The 17708-nt window shown below is 38.8% G+C and overlaps 2 protein-coding genes across 2 annotated transcripts in view; both read right to left on the bottom strand.

The window, feature by feature from the left end:
* Window positions 1-1651: 1651 nt before the first annotated feature.
* LOC126818645 (inactive pancreatic lipase-related protein 1) lies at window positions 1652-7654 on the bottom strand. Its single transcript, XM_050546170.1, has 6 exons — window positions 7572-7654; window positions 6392-6690; window positions 4600-4948; window positions 3336-3455; window positions 2443-2672; window positions 1652-1722 (listed from the first exon to the last, which is right to left on the bottom strand). The coding sequence occupies exons 1-6, from the start codon at window positions 7615-7617 to the stop codon at window positions 1669-1671; spliced, it is 1098 nt and encodes a 365-aa protein (XP_050402127.1). The 5' UTR covers window positions 7618-7654; the 3' UTR covers window positions 1652-1668.
* A 44-nt stretch (window positions 7655-7698) lies between these two features.
* LOC126817831 (pancreatic lipase-related protein 2-like) overlaps window positions 7699-17708 on the bottom strand; it is a 28695-nt gene continuing 18685 nt past the window's right edge. Inside the window, exons 6-9 of the mRNA XM_056100195.1 lie at window positions 15439-15783; window positions 13060-13179; window positions 12076-12305; window positions 7699-7704 (exon numbers count right to left, since the gene is read on the bottom strand). Of these exons, the coding sequence (XP_055956170.1) occupies window positions 7699-7704; window positions 12076-12305; window positions 13060-13179; window positions 15439-15783 (701 nt within the window). The remainder of the gene's footprint in view (window positions 7705-12075; window positions 12306-13059; window positions 13180-15438; window positions 15784-17708) is intronic.

Genomic DNA, 17708 nt, shown 5'->3' with positions numbered 1-17708 from the left:
CATTTAAAGGGGAAATAAATGTATGCTAGGTAGAATAATGTGACGTCATAAATCAGCTTTTAATCATACTAATTGTTGAATATGGATATTAGTTTAGCAATTCAAACAGTTTAAGCTCACGTACATGCATTCTACTTCATTAAAATACAGATGTGACGTCATCCTTTGATGTTGGTGTAGCATTATTTTAAATAATGGTATGGGCAATATGCCAAGCTTACATTATTTATACTAGTTGAAATATTGGACCCGCGTGACGTATTTCATTGATATGCACGTGCTGGATAGTGTCGGTAATTTAAGTTGTTTAATGGTCTCGTGCAAGATATTGCGAAATATATAGCTATAGACCCCTTGCTGAACGCACTCGTGCAATCTCGCACTTGACCATTAAGCTACACATAATGTCCATTGTTTATCTCTATGCAGGAGGACCGCACTACACGTAATACAAAAATCTACAAGATAAACCGGCGGACAAGACAGAAAACAGACATTGCACCAAATAAACAAATATCAAATCAAGTGAATGGATCCGGGGGCCAGTCCTAAGCGTCCACTGCGCTGTACAGTCCCGGGCCTGTAGTGACACAGACTTCACTCAAATTTGTAAACAATCAGGAATACAAAAAAAGACGTAACAGAAATAATGCGACCAATCTTGACAGTGGTCGTCACCTCAATGGCACTTACTGTAACCTATGGAAACCTGCTGCGACCTTTTTGCAAATTCGTCATCATCGACTTCTTGCTTTTGAAAACTCTCTCCTTCGACTTGATTAAAAAATGGCCGCAACAAGGTGCAATAATACCACAGTAAAGAAACCTTAAGAATAAAGTTCTCAAATGTGGAGATTTTTAAGATTCACTATTTATAAGCTTGCAGGGACCATAATATAACATTTTTAACTCCATGGAAAGGTTGGGGGTGGTTGGTTTTATAAATGAATAACAATAATGTTTCTTTAATATTTATCCTAAAGTAGTCACAGATCTATCTAGTAATGTTTCATGTATATTTCGTATCTTAGTCCTTGTCTGTGTTTGTATCATGTTCAGTGTTGAAAAAAGATGATTTGTTGAGACATTTATGGACCCTTAACCCACTTTTTCAAAGTTCAGTTATCCATATACAATGTAATTCATTTTTTTTTATGAAATCATTTATATTTAGGATATGGTGTGTAAAATATGCATATCAATAGCACATCTTTGATTCTCGGTCACATTTTGCAATACTTTGGGCGTTATTGAAAAAAAAAATAGTCTTGTCGGTTCTTATACGTAGCCTGGCTGGACGAACAAAGAACAAATTGTCCCCGCCTCGTCTACAACAAATATTGACCTGGTTAAGGGGTAACCCTGGACCAAATAGCTGTATGGGTACATAGTTCAAGTAATGAGTTTTAATGGAAATGTCCCTCTCCACCGGTTAACAATACATACTTCCAAGACAAGGGGGCGGCCACGCTTCCACTCACGCAATCAAAAGAAGTACGGATATCTGCGTTTGCTCTTTGACACTGGATGGGGAAATCAAACCTTACAAACTGGAATACAATTGGAGAGTGGCGAAACCCTTTGCTGTTCGGAACTATATTGATATTTATTGTTATTGTAGTGATTATTGTTAAACATTAAATGAGAAATATTTCACTTGTACTTCATTTATTGTTTAAAGAAATTTTCTATTCCTCTGCGTAAGGACCTCCTAGATTGGGTCTGAAAATATATAAAAGTTTGATAGTCAGGCTAAAATCTCAACAACTAAGTAATACTAAGGGCTCTGATTATCACAGTTTGTTATTTAGGTGGGGGACGGGCTGTTTGAAACAGCGGACTACAGCCAAAATTATCTTTACGACCAAGCTACCCTTGGTCCTATAATTCACTGTATATCCAATATGAAAATCGCCACTCTGTACGCTTTCCGTTTCTCGGGATTTCTGAAACGACCTTAATCACCAACTGGATTGACTGTTTTCCCAGTTTATTCGTTGATATTCTAATAATATGCGCATAAGAAATATTGTATTTAAAACCTTTATAACTTACACGGGGGATCACGTGGCTAAGTGGGTAAGACGCTGGCTCGCTAGCCTGGAGGTCGGGTGTTCGATCCCTGCATTGGCCGAGAAAGTTCATCCAGATTTTCCGGCGTGGTTCCCCCTTGTCAGTGATGCAGGACGGAGGGCCTGACAAGGACAGCTGTCTAGTCCTTCGGATGAGACGAAAAACTGAGGTCCCGTGTATACATTGGAATGCACGTAAAAGATCCCTTGGCAGTTGGAATTCGATAAAGAGTAGGCGATAGTGCCGCTGCCCGGGCAAAATTTCCCTCATAGCACACTGTATGGCATATGCCCGTCTTCATTAGCCCAGTATAGGAGCAGAACAGTAGGACGTTAAACCCCATTTTATTTCATTTCATTTATAACTTACACAGAATGGATGGTGACTCTTTGTATTCAGATAGAAACTACCATGGTAATGATGTGGTTGTGTGTGGTATCCCATTACAGCGCAACCATGACCACAACTTTTACAATGGCCACTATTATATTGACTCTCAGAGCTACAGGGATGGGATGTAAAGACACACCCACCATTGATAGACTCCGTAAAATAATCAATGGCTCTGTGATGATTACACCCAACCTTGCTCGTTATAGCTGAAAAAATGGAAATATGGTTATTCTGAGAATAAAATATGCATATTATTACACCTATGGTTAAGTATACAAAGCGAGTGATCTTATACTTGCCATTTCGTCACTGATAGAAATAACACGTAAGAACAACCGAATTCAACAATGTATTTTGACCTACACCAGAGAGACTTAATTCTGTAGCTCTTTTCCCATAATTGAATATGGCTGGATGCAAATACTCTATATTGATTAAATGTTGAACTGATCATATTTTGTTTATCTCCCTTGATTCGAGTCACTGGAGGAGAACGATGGAAATGCCTGGTACAACAAGTAATTGGATAAACTATATTTGTGCATACAATAATCTCATGATGTAGTCACAATCATCAGAAAATTCGTGTTCAACCACGGTTGACATTGAAAAGAGGATTCGTGTTTTAAATTTAAGTGAATCTTGTATAACCGTAGGCCCGGAACATTACGTTCAACGCAGTGGATGATTACGACCGCCCTCACTTATTTGATCAGATAGTACTGCTAATTTTATTGCCAATGAGTTTTTTTTGTATGGTGTGGTTTGTCCACGGGGTTATCGTTTGGTCTTCTATAGTTTCGCTAATACTACTTCTAGCAGTATTAGCGAAACTATATTTTTGAATGTAAAAAATCCTAACCACTTACTATCAATTTGTCCGGTGATGAGATCGAGAGCATGGTTACCAACGTGGGGACATCCTGGTTGATTTCTTCCACCGTTTGGATAAAAATCTGTGTCACCAATTGCTTTAGCTAAACCAAATGCTTAAAGGGTAAACAAATTACAATGTTAATGAGATATATTAAAAGAGCCCAGGTCGCTGCAATGTAATCCTATTTGGTAATTCATGCGAAATTGCACTAGGCAAATATAAGTAATATGTGCCCCAGAGGAAATGATTTATAATTTGATAAATACCTAAGTTTTATCTGTCTTCTCCATTGTCAAAATATTAACCTGGATATGAGTTTATTTGAAAACGCAAATTAAATTGGTTTTGAAATATTGCGAAGAGTACTCGCGTCATTAAACATGAGTGCCAATCATTATAATTAATTACGTCATATTTGATTAATTAGATAATTGAAATTCGAAACCCAAGTGTAGAAAACCACCAGAGGTCTGAGCGTTAGAACAGACACAATGTAGATTCTTAGAGGGGAAGATGTAGCATGTTCTATCAGCACAATCGCTCTTGCAAGTTTGGATGGGGGTGGCATTGAGAGAATGACTTTATTGGGGTCTATGCTTGTAACCTATGTATCCACTGCTTGACATAACCATGTAGAAACGAACTGTGGTATTGTTATTCCTATAACCATAAACTGAGAATAAATTCACAACGTTTAAAGTGGAATCTAAGTAAAAAAAATACAAATACAACCAGAGACAATACTAATAAAATGTCTAGCAGAGCATGCTGTGGGGATGTTTTGGAATGTGGGCTTTCGACATCTAACCGCTGACGCGTAGTGCTTCATAATCGCTCTTCGGCGGATATCGATCAAGAGAAAACATTGGTGTTTGTCCTTCCCACGTGCATCTGTTATATCCCTATGGCACTAACCCTATTTGTAAGATAACCACAAAAGGCACACTCTCCACTTCTATTTTAGAAGAACACGTGGAACTGTCCAAAAATGTTTATTCGAACCAATCTGAATGAGCACCACCCAATCCATAGAGAATGTAAAGATAGTCCTTTGGGCTTTTTGGTTAAAAATGGCAATCCATTTTGAACGTTCAACATATTTTAAATCGTCAATCGATTTTTTTTTAATAAAATAAAATCAAAATATTTTAAAACTGATACATGATACATGAATTTGGATACATGGAACCACGTAATACAAATGAAAAATTTTGTATACCATATTAATAAAGATTAAGAACAAGTTGAAAATATACCCAATGTAAAAAGAGTTCCAGCATCTGAGTGTATTACATCCACATAAGTAGCATCAGAAGGGTCAAGTCTGACTTTGACATCATAGTTTTCAAAAGACAAACCAGCAGGATCTAAACCAGTTATTCTTCCCAACCCTGGAATAATTTCTCCAATGTATCCAGCAATATGAGAACCCAGACTGTGACCAATGACGTGGACATTGGAGTAACTGATTCCGCCAACTGACCTCAAATCTTTGATAAGTTGAGCAGCTACAGCACCAACTACTCTTGTATTAGCCACGGCTTTAAAATAGTTGACATGGGCAGCGCCTTTCTGCCAATCAACACCTATTACGTTGACGTCTTCCTTTAAAATAACAATAGAATTTTATAAAGGGACTGCAGTGGTATGTTCACTGATCGTTTCGGGTTCGCATGCTTACGTGGGCAGAAAGAGCCTAGTGTCTTTTGAAGCCTAGTTTCCACTCTACATGAGTGGTGCCTAACAAGTAAAGTGTTACCCAGTCGTTATTCTTCCATTAAATGCCCAACGAGTTACAGCAGACACGTAATGACAGTAGAGAAAACCTAAAATGCCAGGTTAACACGAACAACCGTATTGCCCAAAATAGATTGCATTGATAGATGATACACGTGGTCTAATTTCAAGCAATGCCCAACGAGATGCAGACATATGATTACATTACAGAAACAGCCATTTGGCCCACCTACATTGTCTGAATAAACCAATCGGGTAGAGATAATATCAGTCTTGTTCAATCATAGCTTGAAAAAATGCATATGCTGATATCTCTAGCGGGCTGGGATGGCCTTGAGTGTCGCGCGTCAAGCGTAATGAGATAGGGGCGCCTTCTCAACCCCTTGGTCTCATTCCGGGTATACGGATTTCCTTCCACCGGCAAGACGCATGTGCATGCGCTAAGTGCAATAGAATAAGACTTGTTTGCGATATTACCCTCGGTGGAAGCGGACATTAGACACCATGAACATCAATCACAACAACCCGCTACTTCGTTAAACGGAATGGGGCCTTTATAGTTATAGATAGTCCCGGCTAATAAAATTGAAGAAAGCAAGGCTGGTCACACATCTGCCTTCTCTCGCCTATAAGCTAATTGACAGTTCGGCCCGGATTAAAAACCAAAAACTGTCAAATATAGAAACGAAATTTATTAAATGAAATAGGGTTTAACGTCCTATTCTGCTCAGAACTGGGCTAATGAAGACGGGCATACGCCATATAGTGTGCTATGAGGGAAATTTTGCCCAGACAACGGTACTACGGCCTACTCTTATATCAAATTCCAATTGTCAAGGGATCTTTTACGTGCACTTCAATGTGTACACGGGACCTCGGTTTTTCGTCCCATCCGAACGACTAGACAGCTGCCCTTGTCAGATCCTCCGTCTGGCATCACTGACTAGGGGGAACCACGCCGGAAAATCTGAAGGAACTTTCTCGGCCAATGCAGGGATCTAACACACAACCCCAGGCTTCGAGCCAGCGTCTTACCCACCGTGACCTCCCGAAATTTATTAAAACAAATGAAATGAAATGAAATGGATTTTGACTACCTACTGTTCCGTTCCGACTTTTCTAATCAAGACGTATACGCCATACAGTGTGCTATGAGGGAAATTTTGCCCGGACAGCGGCACTTCGGCCTACTCTTATTTCAAATTCAAACTGTAAAGGGTTCTTTTACGTCCACGCCAATGTGTACACGGGACCTCGGTTTTTCGTCCCCTCCCTAATATATGTATGATTTCAAATATTAAACATACTTACGTGTTTGAGAATTTCAGAAGCCATGGTCACAAGCCAATCAACAAGGCCATTGCTAGTAAAGCCATGTATTATGAAAACTGTCTTTGCGTGATGTTTAAAATGACTTTTCTGAATGCTGGAATGGTCATGTTCTCTGATTGTCTGATAACTGTGGCCACTCTGTCGGGTATACAGATGGAAGGATATTTGCTGGTGTTGTGGGGAATCGGGTAGATTACTCTTCGCGTTATTAAACGGTTTAGCATTGGAGAAACAACCATAAGGCTGGTAACATGTTTCTTTTGAACCGAATATTAAAGCTGCAAAAAAGAGGGATATAATCACACATAGAAATCAGTTAAACACCTCAAAATGATCAATTACATGTTTAAAAATCCCAATTGTGTATCTTGAAAACGCTCACATTTTGAAACAAAGCACAGCTGAAAAATAGATTGTGCGTTGTTTGGAGAAGGGGAGTAACTCTTATGCCCTTATATCGTTATTCAGATTAGATTACAATTCTCCGCTCACGTAGAATTAAGCAAAACATGTATGGATTTTGTTCATTCTTATCGCTTCACCTGGGTTTGATTTATTTCATAAGGCTAACGTCAAGTTTAGTCACGAGTTGTAAACGGAGCTAGCGATGATCCTAGCCCTAAAGCTTACCCAAACCTACAATCTCGCCACCAATGACATGCTCTAACCGTGTTTGCATCTCTTGATTTGGCCTTAAGAAATAGATCTAGCCTTTCACCTGGCAAGGGGCGTAACTCTTATACCCGTATATCATAACTACAAAAATGAAATGAAATGGAACGGGGTTTAACGCCTTACTGTTCTGCTCCTAAACTGAATAATGAAGACGGGCATACGCCATACAGTGTGCTATGAGGGAAATTTTGCCCGGGCAGCGGCGCTACGGCCTACTCTTATATCGAATTCCAACTGTCAAGGGATCCTTTACGTATATCATAACTACGTTTAGACCACAATTCTGTACAGATGTAGAAATAGGCAATACAATATGTGTTGAGATTTGTTCGCCGGATGGTAGAAAATCAGAATTCAGTCCCTAGTATACAAAGAATATGACACTTTCGTGGACTTTCGCTATGAAATCAAGCACAGCCCGAATAGGTAGACCCACATCCGAGATTATGTGGTCTTGTATTTGATGTCATGCTCATTTGCTTACCTTGTGAAACCAAGCACAGCCCGAAGAAGAAGACGACCCTGAACATGGCGCTGATCTGAATGTGAAGACTTTCCAAGGTATTGCTAACAGATAACATCGTGGGATTCACACAGACGATAAATGGCCATTATCTCTAAATCACTTGCATAAAAATTATTTTATCATAAATCTGGGTTGTGGATCGAAACAATATTTTTTTCCTTTCCTGGTATGATTTCTTTATTAGCACTTTTAGAAAACGTCATATATAGGAAGGTCTATATATCAGTAGCGGAACACGGGTTCTTAGCTTCAGTGGGGTAAAGACACCTTTGGCGCGCCCATCCCGCTACGCCACTTGTATATTATACGTACAATTACGTATCAGTACATTCAATCTGATTAAAACACAGATCCTATCGTTTTGTTTTTATAGTTCAAAATTTCGTTTTACTGGTCTTTCCTACATTAGGATCTGGAAGAGTTGTTATCTTTGACGTGTTCTGGCTGATGTGAGGGATTAGTCAATGAAACGGTCTGTTACGGCGAGCTTTTAACCTTTTGGTGCACGGAACTGTGGGTAAACCACTAGAAACATCAACACTGATTGATTAATGCCTGACGTCATAGGGTCAAAACCCGCTCGTTTGACCCCTCTACGTGAACTCCCACTATAACTTGACAGATCTTCATGTAGTGTAGGCAATCGAAAGTATAAAACACGAAACGAAATATAGATCTGTATTTTAATGAGATTGCAATACATTTAGTGATAGGAATATATCAGTGGCGGAACACGGGTTCTCAGCGTCAGTGGGGCAAAGATACCTTTGGCGACCACATCCCACACCCTGCTACGCCACTGTATATTAATACATTTAGTGATAGTAATTATACATTGAATTGTAGCATGCAATATATCCGGGAGAGAGAGAGAGAGAGAGAAAGAGAGAAATGGGGTTTAACGTCCACTCGACACAAACTAGGTCATTTCGGGACTAACATATGGTTTAATTTTATTTCAATAATTTGCTTGCGCGTAGGGGTCTTAAGCAGTGGGAGGAAACCGGAGGACCCAGAGAAGACCCACGAGGTTGGACAGGCGACCCTACTCCTTGTCACGTACAACCGGGGATTCGAAACCCCGCCAGTTGACTCAATGACAGGCTTTATTATACAGCGCGCACGTGCTAACCATTCAACCATCCAACCCCCCTGCAATATATCTAGTGATAGTAATACATTGAAATGATACCATATCCGTACATCTATTGACAGTAATACATTGAAATAAAAGCATATCAATACATTTGGTGATGGGAATACATTAAAATAATAGCCTATCAAGACATTTGGTGATAGGAATACATTCAGTGGTAGGAATACGTTGAAATAATAGCATATCAATACATTTGGTGATATGCTTTGAAATAATAGCATATCGATACAATTAGTGACAGAAGTGCATTGAAATAATACATTATCAATACATTTAGTGACAGAAATACATTAAACCGATACAGTATCAATATATCAAGTTATAGTAGTAAAACATTGAAATAATAGCATATCAATACAATTAGTGATGGCGATACATTGAAATAATATTTTTGTCCCCCGCCTTTCGAAGAAAGCAGGGGACTATTAAAATGGGTTCGTCCGTCTGTCTGTCCGTCTGTCCGTCTGTCTGTCTGTCCGTCTGTCCGTCCGTCTGTCTGTCCGTCACACTTTTTGGGACACAATAACTCTCTTCCTAATTGAGCTAGAATGTTCAAACTTGGTGTATGTGTTGATTAGGTCAATGCCTTGATGGAGTTCGAAGATGAGCATTTTCCGCTTAGGGTAAGCAGAGATAAGCAATTTGATTGGTTGATGCTTTGGGACACGATAACTCTCTTCCTAATTGGGCTAGAATGTTCAAACTTGGTGTATGTGTTGATTAGGTCAATGCCTTGATGGAGTTTGAAGATGAGCATTTTCCGCTTAGGGTAAGCAGAGATAAGCAATTTGATTGGTTGATGCTTTGGGACACGATAACTTTTAATTGAGCTAGAATGTTCAAACTTGGTGTATGTGTTTATTAGGTCAATGCCTTGATGGAGTTCGAAGATGAGCATTTTCCGCTTAGGGTAAGCAGAGATAAGCAATTTGATTGGTTGATACTTTGGGGCACGATAACTCTCTTCCTAATTGAGCTAGAATGTTCAAACTTGGTGTATGTGTTGATTAGGTCAATGCCTTGATGGAGTTCGAAGATGAGCATTTTCCGCTTAGGGTAAGCAGAGATAAGCAATTTGATTGGTTGATGCTTTGGGACACGATAACTTTAGTTCTAATTAAGTGAGATTGATGAAACTTGGTGTATAGTTTCATTACAGTAATACCTTGACTAAGTTTGATAATGAGCATTTTCTGCTCAGGGTAAGCAGCAATTTGATTGGTTGATACTTTGGGGCACGATAACTCTCTTCCTAATTGAGCTAGAATGTTCAAACTTGGTGTATGTGTTGATTAGGTCAATGCCTTGATGGAGTTCGAAGATGAGCATTTTCCGCTTAGGGTAAGCAGAGATAAGCAATTTGATTGGTTGATGCTTTGGGACACGATAACTTTAGTTCTAATTAAGTGAGATTGATGAAACTTGGTGTATAGTTTCATTACAGTAATACCTTGACTAAGTTTGATAATGAGCATTTTCTGCTCAGGGTAAGCAGAGCGATACGCAATTTGATTGGTCGAGACTTTGGAAAACAATAACTCTCCTACTTTGATTGTTAGACTATAAGTAAAGATATACTGTTTGATTGTTCAATACTTTGTAAAAGATAATTTGTGATAAATTTATATGTGTCCTCTAATTATTTTCCTTTTCGGCGGGGGACATCAGCCTCACTGTTGGCTTGTATCTATAGAATTTGGCGATAATTGAAATAATATCATTTCAATACATTTAGTGATAGAAATACATTGAAATAATATATCAATACATTTAGTTATAATAATACATTGAAATAACAGTAAATGATAAAAATACATTGAAAATCAACACATTTAGTCGTAGCAATACATAACGTGTTTAATGTCAATATTATCTAAATTCCGGTTTACTAAGAAAAACATAAAATTTGAAGATCTGTTAAATCTTTACTTTTTATTTTGTTTAGGAAAAAATAATTTAAAAACAAAATACTTCATTGTTTTTACGTTTAATTAGCCTGAAATTTAATTTATCAAGATACCGAAAGGTACGGAGGTACAAGAATGATTACTCTACTTTACTCAGTACCTTGAATACCTCGTTTCATCTTACTATTAAGCAGCGAACTTCGACTTCAAAGATTTTTCTTAACTCATAAGAAAAAGCGCAATTTTATGAACTCCTTCTTCTAAATCTTGTATTTCATATTGTGAGTTATGTGTAAACTGTGATGATTATATTTTTTGTATAAGTTTTAATATTGATTTTAAAGAAGGAAGGCCAAGTCGTTCACTCCTAAGCTCAGCGGTAGCAACACTTTATTCAGTCGGATCACTTCACATCTCATATCTGAGATTTTCATGTAGAGACAACATTCTGGACACCCTTGAACAATATGGGAATGTAAGTATCGAAGGGCAATGAAATGGGGGTTTAACTAGACTGCACCACTAATCGGGCTAAAGAAGATAAGCATACGCCATTCAGTATGATATGAGCGAAATTTTGGCCGGACAGCGGCGTTTTTCTGCTGCTTTTCATTGAATTCTTACTATCAAGTGTTATTTTACGAGCAGCCAATGTGTACACGGGCCATCGATTTTTCGCCCCATCAGAACAACTAGACACTTGCTTACCAGGGCCTCTTTGCTGCATCACTGACAAGAGGAAAACATGCTGGGAGATCACGAGTTTTCTAAGCCAACAACAGGAACGAACCAAGGACACCTTTGTTAGTGAACCAGCGCATTATTCACCAAGCAACCGTGACTCCATATATAGAAGTGTGTCGACTGCATGCCAACACGATTTGTCGACCATCACAGCGACACACCGTGGTAGTTGCAATCAAAACAGTTAACGAGAAACGATTCACTTGTACTATATTTATTGTTTAAAGACATTTTCTATTCCTCTACGTAAGGACCTCCTAGATTGGGTCTGAAAATATATAAAAAGTTCATAATCAGTCTGAAATCTCAACAACTAAGAACTATTAAGAGCGGGAATTTTCAGTTTGTCATTTAGACGGGGGGGGGGGGGGGGGGGAGGGGGTGTTATTGATTATTGATAATCAGACTAATTTAAAACGAGTCGCGATTAATTGTCTTGAATTAAAGATATCTCAAGAACTAAGTTATATTAAGAGCCCTAATTTTCAGTTTGTCATTCAGGAGGGGGGAGGGGGGGGGTCTCATTTATATTTGAGCGAGTATTCCCAATAGAATCAAATGTTTACTAGTTCTTTCGTTGATATTTTAATAGATTTCTCATTGAAAATAATTAAAAACAATTTCTAGATTTTAAAATTAAAACCGCATAACTTACACAGAATGAATGCTGGCTCTTCGTAGTCAGATAAAAACTACCATGGTGATGACTTGATTGTGTGTGGTATCCCATTACAGCACAACCATGACCACAACTTTTACAATGGCCACTGTTAAATTGACTCTCAGAGCTACAGGGATGGGATGTAAAGATACACCCACCATTGATAGACTCCGTAAAATAATCAATGGCCCTGTGGTGACTACACGCAACCTTGTTATTTAAAGCTGAAAAGATGGTTAATTTGAGAATAAATATGGATATTATTATTACTATGGTTACATTCAATGGCCCCGTGATGACTCCATCCAACCTTGCTAGTTATAGCTGAAAAAATGAAAATGTGGTTATTTGGAGACTAAAATACGATTATTACTTCTGTAGTGAGGCAATCTTATCTACGGTTACTATGGTTACACACAATGGCCCCGTGATGACTACATCTAACCTTGCTAGTTATAGCTGTAAAAATGAAAATGTGGTTATTTGGAGAATAAAATACGATTATTACTTCTGTAGTGGGGCAACATTAGTTTGCAAAAGGTCGTTATCGTAACGGCCACATACCTATAAAGACACGCATGCCTTGCCAGAATCTTCAAGAACAAGATTTCTGAACTTTTCTATTAATGTAAAAATAATGCATTAGAAACGAATGAATTAAATGAAGATTTTATGGCACGTCAACTCCAACCGGGCTATATTGCGCCAAACACGTTATGATCTTAACGAGACAAACTAAACAATATACTTATATACATAAATAAAAACAAGCATCCACAGACAATAAATATGTGCTTTATAAATATAAAAAGTTAAAATGACAATACATGTTACATATATGTATGTATATTGTATATATTATATACAATTTTAACTTAAAACAAATTGATAATAAAAGTTTGTCTCTATTAATAAGTTTAACGATTTCTCATAAAGCTTCGGTTAAGCAAAAAAGTTAGAAAAAACCCATGTCCTTACAATCTAGCTGTCCGGTGATGACATCGATTGCATGGTTACCAACGTGAGGACATCCTGGTTGATTTCTTCCACCGTTTGGATAAAAATCAGCATCACCAATTGCTTTAGCTAAACCAAATGCTTAAAAGATGGACAAATTGTAATTTTAATGAGATAATTACAAGAGCCCGAATCGGCTCAATATATTAATTACTTTATCTTATGTTTACATCTTGAGATTAAGAAAACATATCTGCAGTTGTCCTTTCAGGGTGCCACTGATATATCCCAATGGTACTATCCATGTTTAAAGTCTGGTTAAGTGGAAAATATCTAATTTTCTCCTTCAATATGCCCACAGACGTCACCTGCCCCACCTCTAGTTCAGGCAAATAAGAGGAATTGTCCAAAAATGTATAATTTTGACCTATAATTCTTAGTTCTATGGGGTCTTCAAGCAGTTTAGCAGAAGTGAAAGATGTCCACAATTAGTTCTTTTAAAGTGTCATTTGTCCTCCAAGATGTCTAGGTGAACAAATATGAATAAGCATAACTTAGGCAACATATCTACTAAAGTTGGTTCAATTCCTTTTAAGTAGTTCAGAAATTCACCCCTTACTTAAAAGGTAACCTGCCCACCCAGCCAGTCCCAATTATATCATGGCAATACCAAAACAAATCGAAAATGTATAAATTATCTCTTGAAGGAGCCCTTGTTCCTTTCACAATGGGTTCGACCAACTTCGTTTCATCAAATCTTAAAACACTACCAAGGATGGGGTGACCCGTGCACCGTACAGAAAGTTGATCTCGACAGTGGCTTGTCTAGAAGTGATTTCTCGCATACACTACGCACTATGAGAACACTCAGCGGAAGAGTCTATGATCCTATAAATAGCCATCGCACGTGGAATTCTCTACACATCTATCAACTATTACAGCCGTAAAAAAATCTATTATTGACGATTCTGAATAGCAGTAATATTTAGCTTAGTTATTACAGCAGCTTTAGAAATTACGTTCGTTTTATTTTTTAAATTGCTTTATCATTAACTGTACCATTAGGAGCGGCGTCTTTTGGTTGAGTGCAAATAATATCTCTGAAATACTTGTGTTGGACAAGAACATGATACTAGGAGTAGTTTCATTTTAATTTTACAGAGAGATAAATGGGGTTTAACGTCCACTCGACACAAACTAGGTCATTTCGGGACTTGCGCGTAGGGGTCTTTAGCAGTGGGAGGAAACCGGAGGACCCGGAGAAAACCCACGAGGTTGGACAGGCGACCCTACTCCTTGTCACGTACAACCGGGGATTCGAAACCACGCCAGTTGACTCAATGAAAGGCTTTATGATACAGCACGCACGTGCTAACCATTCGGCCATCCAACCCCCCTTTTACTTTTACAAGAGAGAGAGAGAGACAAATGGGGTTTAACGCCCACTCGACACAAACTAGGTCATTTCGGGACTAACATATGGTTTTAATTTTATTTCAATAATTCGCTTGCGCGTAGGGGTCTTAAGCAGTGGGAGGAAACTGGAGGACCCGGAGAAAACCCACGAAGCTGGACAGGCGACCCTACTCCTTGTCACTTACAACCGGGGATTCGAAAACACGCCAGTTGACTCAATGACATGCCTTACGATACAGCGCGCGCACGTGCGAACCATTCAGCCATCCAACCCCCTTTACTTTTACAAGGTTCTTAAAACAATTGTTGAGTTGCCCAACGTGCGTGTTTCTAAATTCAATTTATTGTTCCAGCTTTCTGTTATGTTTCGTAAAAAAAAGTAGTCTTGATTATCCCGGCCTGTTAATCAAACGTAGAATGGTCGGTAGACGGGTTAAGGGAGACTACTGTGCTCGGATGTTATGGCCCACACTCGGAACCAGCTTTCAGTGTATTATTTACGGATGATTAAATTGTCATATTAAGTACAGCATATTAAGTACAGCATAACCGTTTATTTAGTGACTATAAATGTTTGAAGCTGATTTAAGGCTTGGTGTATATATAGATATTGTGGTGTAATTGTCGCGAGATTTGGAGATATTTATTTATGGTGGGGCACCCTACCACCGAAACTTTTGTGAACAAATCTTAAATTGCCCAGTTTAGGTGACCCCGTCAAGTCCATGTTAAGGCGAACAACTTTCTTTTGTCAGATCTTAATAAGCGCCGCCATACCTACCAGATTTGGTGGCAGTCCATCAAGCGGTTCAGGGTAAGAAGTCTAATCTGAAAAGTTAACGGCCGACGGCTAACGGGCAAGCGATATGGAAGAGGCTAAAATTGTCAACCCATATGTCAGTTGAAAACATTTCAGAGCATGCTTATTTTTACGTTAAGCCAGGTTACAATTGTAAATTGATCATAGAATAGCTGAAAATATACCCAATTGAAAAAGAGTTTCGCCGTCAGTATGTATGACATCCACATAAGTAGCATCAGACGGGTCAAGTCTGACTTTGATATCATATCTTTCAAAAGACAAACCAGCAGGATCTAAACCAGTTATTCGTCCCAACCCTGGTATAATTTCTCCAATATATCCACCAGTATGAGCACCCAGACTGTGACCAATGACGTGGACATTGGAGTAACTGATTCCACCAACTGACCTCAAATCTTTGATAAGTTGAGCAGCCACAGCACCAACTACTCGTGTATTAGCCACGGCTTTGAAGTAGTTGATATGAGCAGCGCCTTTCTGCCAATTAACAGCGATTACGTTAGCATCTTCCTTTAAAATTAAAACAGTATGTTATCAAAAGATTATGGGGCCACTGTCGTCAAGCGTTAAGATCATTGGGTTCGCATCGGCATCTCGTCTACAAAGAACCTCTGGATTATACAATCCAGGTTCCCACCTGTCAAGAGTAGTGCCTGCAAGACCGACAAGTGAAGCATTGACTAGCCGTTATTCTGCCCAACGAGTTATAGACTCACAAATCAAAAGAGACGTAGATATCACAAACAGTATTCGCAGCTCTCTGCTTTAACAATAGTGATATCGCAGACAATGAGAAGTTTAGCAATCTGTCCATTGCATGGTTACTGGTATAGTGGGAATTTCGCCCCATTATCTATAAAAAATATAGTGCCCTCAACTGGTGGTGGATCTTATAGAAGGCATTTATTCTAGCTGGCTCACTAACCTTGATCCCTGCGTTGGCCGAGAAAATTTCATCGGTATTTTTGGCGTTGTTCCCCCTTGTCTGTGGTGCATGACAAAGGTCAGTTAAGGGCCAACGTATAGCCAATCGGATGTACACATTGGCGTGCACGTAAGCGGCCTCTTGGCAGTTGGAATTCAATATAAGAGTATGCAGTAGCGCCGCAAAATTTCCATCACAGCAATATGTAGGGCGTATACAAGTGATCTAGCCAAGTTAGGTCAGAACAACGGGACGTTAAACCCTATTTCATTTCATTTCTAAACTGATATCTCATTAATCGGAAGTGGACCTTTATACGACAAGTTATTGTTATGTTAACTAAAGTCATAGATAGTGCCGACTATTAAAATCTAAGAAAACAAGCTAGTCACACCTTGCCCTCTCGCCGAATATTAGTTAGCGAATTGAAATTTCGGCATTAAAAATCGACAACGAACTTATATCACGATTACAATGGACTAAAGTTATTAAAACAAATGACAAAAGTTAAGCGTTTTATTTCAATCAGACTTACGAATTTGAGAATTTCAGAAGCCATCTTCACAATCCATTCAACGTGGCCATTGCTAGTAAAGCCATGTATAATCAAAACTGTCTTCACATTATGTTTAAAATGACTTCTCTGAATGCTGGCATGGTCATTTTCTTTTATTGTCTGAGGATTGTGGGTATTATGTCTGGTATACAGATGGAAGGATATTTGCTGGTGTTGTGGGGAATCGGGTAGATTACTCTTCGCGTTATTAAACGGTTTAGCATTGGAGAAACAACCATAATGCTGGTAACAGGTTTCTTGGGAACCGAATATTAAAGCTGCAACAAAAAGAAGCAGAATATGATAATTCGTACCATATGATACTATTTGATAATATACTATTCAAAAAAAGTAGGGGATATTTGATTTTGGGGGCATAATACTAAAATATGCAAATGACTACGAAAAAAGTCACTATAGAACCTAACAGAAGAAACATTTCCAGTTACATGTGACGCCCAAACGCACCAATAGCTACCGCATGGAATGCAGGTGATGCTTGGGATCATCATGGGGGGTCCAACCCAAGATTTGCACGACTCTGACTTTGAATGTTACAGTCATTGTGGCATTGAATTCCAGGGTGGAAACATCAGTTTAATTGTTTTAGTGACCAGAAAACAAATTTTGATATGCGTCGGCTTACCCAAAATGAAAGGTTACGTGCCCTTGGCATGCTACAGATCGGCACAACACAGGCGGTTGTGGCGCGGACGATGAATGTTTCTCAGTCTGTCATAAGCAGGCTATGGTCCGGATACCGTGATACACAATCTGTACAGGACAGACCACGTTCAGGTCGACCAAGGGCGACAACTCAAGCCCAGGATCGATTTATCCGTACCTTGGCCTTGAGAAATCGTGTCATCACAGCAAATCAGATCAGCGCTCGTCTTCAAACAGACACTGGTGTGAGAGTGAGTGGCCAGACGATTCGGAATCGACTGCAT

This window comes from Patella vulgata, chromosome 4, assembly GCF_932274485.2.
Source record: "Patella vulgata chromosome 4, xgPatVulg1.2, whole genome shotgun sequence".
In the NCBI taxonomy this organism is placed as follows: Eukaryota; Metazoa; Mollusca; class Gastropoda; family Patellidae; genus Patella; species Patella vulgata.
Note: the sequence above shows the minus strand (reverse complement) of the source record. Positions and strands in the feature narration are given on the sequence as shown.